The sequence below is a fragment of the Rosa chinensis genome, chromosome 7 (genome assembly GCF_002994745.2).
Source record: "Rosa chinensis cultivar Old Blush chromosome 7, RchiOBHm-V2, whole genome shotgun sequence".
In the NCBI taxonomy this organism is placed as follows: domain Eukaryota; kingdom Viridiplantae; phylum Streptophyta; class Magnoliopsida; order Rosales; family Rosaceae; genus Rosa; species Rosa chinensis.
This window is the reverse complement of record NC_037094.1, coordinates 47224450-47231638: the sequence shown is the minus strand read 5'-3', so window position 1 is coordinate 47231638 and position 7189 is coordinate 47224450. Positions and strand designations below refer to the sequence as shown.

General features: G+C 38.7%; 1 protein-coding gene across 1 annotated transcript; it reads right to left on the bottom strand.

The window, feature by feature from the left end:
- Positions 1-5413: 5413 nt before the first annotated feature.
- On the bottom strand, positions 5414-6007 carry LOC112178024. Its single transcript, XM_024316246.1, has one exon. It carries the CDS (start codon positions 6005-6007, stop codon positions 5414-5416), a length of 594 nt encoding a protein of 197 aa, XP_024172014.1.
- Positions 6008-7189: the final 1182 nt, after the last annotated feature.

Below are 7189 nucleotides of genomic sequence, written 5' to 3'. Positions count from 1 at the left end.
GGCTGGTTTCATTTATTTTGAGAAGAGGTGAATGTGATTTTACAGCAGTGTTCTGTGCCTAATTTTGGCATTGGAACTCGGTTGTACATGGATGGATTTGTGTTCCAAGGCTGCAAATTACAGCAGCCATATTGTATTAAGACCTTGGTCGTTCTTGAACGACAGTATTAGTCTTAATGCAGGAGGATCGAGATCTCAATGGAGCTCGGAAGCTCGACCCTTCATGAACTACCATAATTGTTTCCGGTAGCCAACAAAAGGGTATAGGTTGTTCATGAACAGCCCCCGTTTGTTTGAAGCAAGCGTACTGGACCGACACGTTTCCCTGTCAAAGAAGAGAAGCATAGCGTGGATGTGAAGTATACCTGAGCTTCTGTCTTGAAGCTTGCCTGGCTGCTGGATCTCTTTAAATTTCACTCACTGTTTAGGCAAAAATACGGCCTCTGATTACTGCTTTTCACATCCTCCCTGTTTTTCACGTTGCCACCTTTTATGTAGCAGCGTAGTTGGATATGTGATAACCCCCTAGACTTTGTATTTGAATTTTGAATGAGAAGTTTATCTCCAACTGTAGTTTGACTTTTTTGAGTAGCAATGTATTCTTGTTTGCTTCACGTTTGAATTTTTCAAAGCCAACAAAAATTTGAATAGCAGTATATCTCATTTGCTTATGATTTGAACTTAGTCAAATCTTAACAACTTCTACGAGCTTACCAACTGAACGTATTTCTTTTGTTTTTCACAACTGGTTGTACGACATGTAATTGTGCACCAACATTGTAGTTGGCTACCATTTTCTGATTTATTTTGAAAGACCATCACCATGTAATTTTTGAACTTGTGATTTTTTTCGGTTTCAACACTGATTAAGCAACGTTGATTCAAGATACTATTCACAATGACATAGAGCATTTTGTAGAGTGATGATATGACTAAAATCAAAATGAAATCAAAGTGTCAATAAATTCAAAATTATCAATCAACTCAAGTCAAAACCATGATTAGCAAGCAAGTCATACCAAAATCAAACTAAGATGAACAGAACACACAAATTTAAAGCTCCTAGTCCACCAAATTGCTAAGAAATTGATCTTTTTAGTGGAGAGCGATGAATTGAAATACACAAAATAATTTCAGTTAGAATCTTACCAGGAATAATGAATTCAAAGGGGCTCAAATGATCACTAAACTCATATTTTTCTTCCATGTCTCCATTGCAAATCAGATGTAATTTTTTTTTTTTCCAAAGATGGGTCTAAAGTTGCTTGTTCTGCCATAATTAAATGATAGGAGCAAAAAAGTGTGACGATATTATTGATTATGTGCCTCATTTTAGCCTTATTTCTCCCTTAGTTTAGTGTTTTGAGTCATTAAGTCATTTTGAGTGTCTTGTTGAGTGTTTGGAGTGAAATAGGCGGAAAAAGTAAAATTCATGAAAAATCCTAGCTAGAAAAGGATTCCTAACTGTCAACTGTTTTTGTGGTCTTTACATTTTAATTCCCTTTATTTTCTCTAGAAAATTCTGATATTCTCCTGCTTGTTGTAGGAAACCTTGCCTGGTGGAACTCTTGGAAACAGCAATGATGGAGTCATAAAATAAAGCAATTAAGATATTTGACCAAGCAATGAAGAAGGGAAATAAAGGAGAAAGATGTTTTCAGTTTGGAAATAAAAGAGAAAGACATTTCAGCTTGGAAATTAAATGAATTGCCCCATTATGAGAGGAGTTAAGGCCATAAAGGAGACGTTTCAGTTGGGAAAGCCAACCAATGCTCCCCTATAAATAGGCAACATCCATAATATAATTTGCATCACTTCCCAGTCAAGATCACTTCCTGGCCAAAAACTTTTCCGAGACTCTGCCCAATTCACTCCTTAAACTTCCATCACCTACAAGACCGTGACACCAAACATCCATCAATCTACAAAGCTCTAAGGCGCTGAGTCAAGGACGCTCCACCACCATAGCAGAGACGAGTTCATCACCTTGTTGCCAAGCCGCTGAGGAAAGCTTCAAAGTGTAACTATGACTCTACTTATAATTTTTGTTTCGGTTTTGTGTGTTTCAATTTGCAAGTTGTGTAATTGGAGACATGAAATTTTCAGAATATTTTTATTAATATTTTTGAGATTTTCATTTTATTATTGAGTTAATTTTGAGAATTCTTTTATGATGCATGTTACAATCTTGTGCCCTTTTACGTGTTTAGGTAATTTTCAGAGTTAGGTTCATAAGTTTGCATGCTAGAATCACGCTGAGTGTTCTTGTGTGTTTGCTTAATTTGCCAAGAGTAATTGTTATTTGTTAAGACGCTGAGTTAAACAAGTAGTAATTAGTTCTAAAGGGTGGTAAAAATCATGCTTTAATGATTAATGATTCTGCAAATTACGTGTTAAATTCTATTTGTAATGGTTAATTTGCACGTGTGAGTTGATTCGAGGGTTAGATAATACTACTAGTTAAGAGAATTACGCTGAGTGTTTTCGAAAATTAGTAGTATTAGGCTTGGTAAGGACTTTTCCGATCCAAGCCTACATTAGAATGAATCAGATAAATGGATTGATCCGCGCTTTTCATTTGGGCTCTTATCTAGGCATTTAAGATGGGCACATTTTTGTAGCATGTTGAAATAGATTTTCTGTTTTTACACTTAGTAATTTCCAAGTGGTATTGGTCTAGGTTAGGGAAGTCGATCATTGTATATAGTTTTATTTGTTTTGTTTTTATTTTAAATAGATTAGGAACCAAAATTCAAAACCCCCCATTTTATTCTTTTATTTGTTAATTGACCTTTTTGTGTAGGTGTACCCTACAATCCCCGGACTGAACGATCCCTGCTTATCCTATACTGACAACTACATTTTGTAGGGTTAAATTGTGAGGCTATTTAAGCCGCATCATTAAACTTCAAAGCATTAAGTTAGACAGATATAATGACTATTCTAGAAAAGTTTCTGATGGAAAAGAAAAGAGAAAATTGCAAAGAGTTTTGAAGTTCTCTGTGTCTGCAGGAAAATAAGGGTTTAGGATTTGGAGATAATTGACTTGCCAAATAGAAAAAAGAAAGGGAGCTTCTATCTAGACCTCTCAATTTACTATATGGACCTCTTCTAATTTTTGTAAATTATTTTTTCCTAATTTACCCCTTCTATAAATTAAAAAAAATAAAATAATAAAAACTACCTCTTTTAATCGTGTGCTCTCTTCAACATAGTCAAATCCTCTTTGAGAACGCACGAACGTGGAACCGATTTGTTAAGCAAACCCTAGGGTTTGAGCAGAGAGTGGCGACAGATTTCTTCTGAGGATCCGCCAGTAGTCTAGAAGCGGCGAGACTCCTCAGCGTGGGGCGTGGACTCGCAGGGTATCAGAGATGTGGTGATGAAGATGTTGCTTATGTCTTTGGTCGTGTTCTTGTTCTGCATCGGCAGGTGTGGAGTAGATCTGTGTTGGTGTTCGTATCCGATCTTAGGTTTCTGTTGCTGCACTTAGTCTAACAGAATGGGTTCGATGGGTTTTGATGCTGATCGTATGCTGTGGCGGTGGGGTAGGCCACCAGAAGTCGGCAAGGCAAGGTTGACGATGAAGGTTGAGATGTCCGTCTTGGGGAGATTTTTTGGCCTTGGTTGTCGACTTTTGGATAAGAGGTTGCTGGTTACGGCGCGAGTTAGGAGACCTGCACTCTTGGGCGCCATGATTCAGGAAGGCAAGATGGCAAAGGTGCAGCCATGGTCGACGGTGGAGGTGATGGTGGCGGTAACTCATGTCTGGGTGCCCAGCGTTTGGGTGTCCAGATCAGAAAACTGGGCGGTATGGCTAGGCTCCCTTTGGGCCTATGGTGGACTCCATTTGGGCTTGAGTTCTACAAGGATTTGGGACCCAGGAGGTGTTTTGGGTATCTGTTTGCTCAATGGGGTTATCCATATTATTTCGGGTGTACCGTGTTTATGTGTAGATAGGTTGCTCATCTCTATATTCTATAAGAATTCTCAGTATAATATTACTGTGAGTACCACAATTGCGTGCCTGGCGAACAGTGATACTTGTGCTGGGACAAATATAGTTTTGATTGGTCTATCGATCTCTTGCATACCCGGATCGCAAATTCTGATGGTTTTGTCTCCAAATCTCAAGGTCATGGCAATGGTCTCATTGTTGGTAATTATCTTAAGAAGGCTGAGAATTTACCTTCAATTGTTTGCTAGTTTCTCTATAAGTGATTCAGAGCAGTATTGTATTGTACATGAACAACCTATTGGTGTAGTACACCTTCTGGTTTGTTCTAGCTTAGCTCTAGCTTCAAGTCATTTATGGCTTGTGTCTGCTCCTAAGATTTTTCGGGATGCCATTCTAAACGATTGTAATCGTTAAAGTTTCAATGAATACACTTTTCAAAAAAAAAAAAAAAAGTCAAATCCTCTTTCTTTCTTTTGTTCAACCCACCTAAGGTTCTCTATTATTGTTTTAAGGTCATGGAGATTGATCAACAAGTTTTATTTTTCATTATTTTTCCACACAAGCTCTATATAAACAATAATGGCTTCCATAATCATTGACTTATTTTTTTTAATAGAAGTTGAAATTCATTAGATCAACAACCAAATGGCTATAGTCTACAAAGCTTACATAAGAAAGCCAAATAAAACGACTACCCTATCCAAGTTAAAGCAAACTACTAAAGTCTCTTGTACGCTTGCTGAATAGCCAGCCTATACAAAAGTGATCAAACCTTGCCTTGTACGGAAGAAATATTCAACTAACCCTTGCTTGTCAGGCACACAATTGTGGTACAAACACTGATTAGAAACGTCATAGAAGACATATAGAAGCTTCATCACCCTCACACAAGCTTGAAGAATGAAAAATTTCCCAACTAGTAAATAATCAGCTCCTTCCCTTTCGAGTTGGAGCTTGAAACTGCATCTGCCTTTTCAAGCTTTGATAAGAGCTTTTTCTTGGCTGCCCTAGTCTCATCACCCTGCTTTGCTTTCTTCTTTTCACCATAAGGAAGTTTGTTTTTACTACCAGCAGGTCTTCCCCTCTTTCTCTTCATCTGAATAGGCTGCTCCTAAGTCTGTATCATAGGTACCAATCCCAAATGTTCTGGTTCCAAATTCAAATTTCTTTTCCTAACAGCTAGGCTCAGTTTCAGCTTCTCGGGAAAGATAGTGATAACATCATCTTCCCTATTCCTCCTCTTATCTATCACCCGCTCAGAGATAACCATCATCTCAGGCAGCTCTAGGATATTTGCCTGACGCCGAGGCCGAGTCAGCAGCATTTCTGGATTGTGAAGCAAAATTTCCGACAATTGATTAGGAACCACAGTACGAAAAACAACATCCTTACCCGCCGTACAAACCGTAGCCCGAGTGCATGTGGTCACCCTACTAGTTGATGCCGAGCTAGAGGCTAAGTATTGACCCCAATAAGCTGCATATTCGATGCAGATGGCGTAGCCGCCGGTGATGCACCCAATACCTTGCACTCAACCTCATCATCTTCTCCCAATGGAGGCCTCGAACAAGGTAGGTTTCCATGAGTAACAAAGCCACAGATCAAGCATCGACCAAAGAGTTTATCATACCTAAATTTGCAAAGAAACTCAACCTCATCCTCCACCCAATACCAGTGTTTGAAAGAGAGCGGCCTGTTGAAAGGTATTTCCACCCTGATGCGAAGATTTCCAACTTTCTTGGCCTGTTTATCAATCTCCTTGAAATCACCGAGAGTAAATCCAATCATTGTCATCACCCTCTTAGACCTAAACGCAGGAGGGATGCCCTGCAGTGTGATCCAGTATGAAGACTTCGTAAGGGAGATAGGTTCGATTGCAGCAACACCATCATAGTAGGCTAGGGCAACCGGTGCATGGTTATACCCCCTAGAAGCTCCCTTCCAAATTCGATCCCTATCTGCTTCGTCAGACAAAGTAAAGAGAACCCTTTGTCCCTCCGCTTCTTCAACCCACAATGATCCATTCACTCTCCATGCATTGCGAAACATCCCCAGGAAAGATCCGCTTGACGCAGACCCTTCCCTTGTGTAAGTCGTAGATCGACCTGCTTCTTCCCCTCAACAATGGCAAGAGAAGACGCAAGGTGAGCTGCCATGGCATCAACAAAGGTCATCGTTGAAAGTTGCACAGAAACACTACAAACCCTAACCCTAGAATGAGAAGAGGGAGGCGGCTCTATTTTTTTTATCTTATCATTGACTACTTGTTCTTGATCTGAGATTGAATTGGGACTTATCAGCTAAGTATGTGGTTGGGTTGAGGTTCAAATTAAAGGCTTGCCAAATTCATATTTATAATTTTATATAAATTGGAATGATAATCGGAGCAAAACATGATATTGAATTGGGTTTAGTGAGCTCTGTACTTCTTGGGTCTGAGAAAATGAGAGGTACCAAAATTGGATTGCTTCGCACAAAGAATTGGTCTTTATTTAGGTTTTTTGATGCATCAATAATGTTTAATGAGGAAAAGATTGAACCTTTTTGGAGGGAGGTGCAGTTTTGATGATAATGTGATGATCTTTTCTAAATTTGAATTAAATAGAGAATTTGTTATGCGCAAGAAGAAAATATGGAATATGAAAGCATGATTTGATGAATTCTTTGCTCATTTTGCTGCTGAAAATGAAGGTTTGGCTTCTCGGATTCATGCCCAAAGACCAATTCTTGTTAACTGTGAGGACCTATTAGACCGAAATTGAGACCTCAGAGACTTTTCAGATTAAATTAGAATGTCAGAGACTGAAACGATGAGAGAGGCATAGTATAGGGACTAAACAGAATTTTTTCCTATTAGATATATATGATTGTCCATGCAATGAAGGCTTACGATGGGTCAATTAAGAAGGGAATAGTAGATGTGGGTCATGCAAGCAATCAAAGGTCTCCTATGCAATTAAGGAGTGTCTTGGACGTGCAACATATGTGGAAGGATATAATTATCCTTTAATTGCATTCAAGAAGAAGAGCAATACGTGCATATCCAACATATTCGCATCCAAGAGATTGGTTTCCAAAGGTAATTAATCTTGCCTATATTCTAACTACGTCAAGAGGCAAATAACATTAATTATTGCCTACAATAGTTATCAAGACTATTAAGTGTTTTGATTTGATTCAAGACCAACAACTGTGGCCTAAAATATAGTATTTTATTCCTATTAGGAAGGT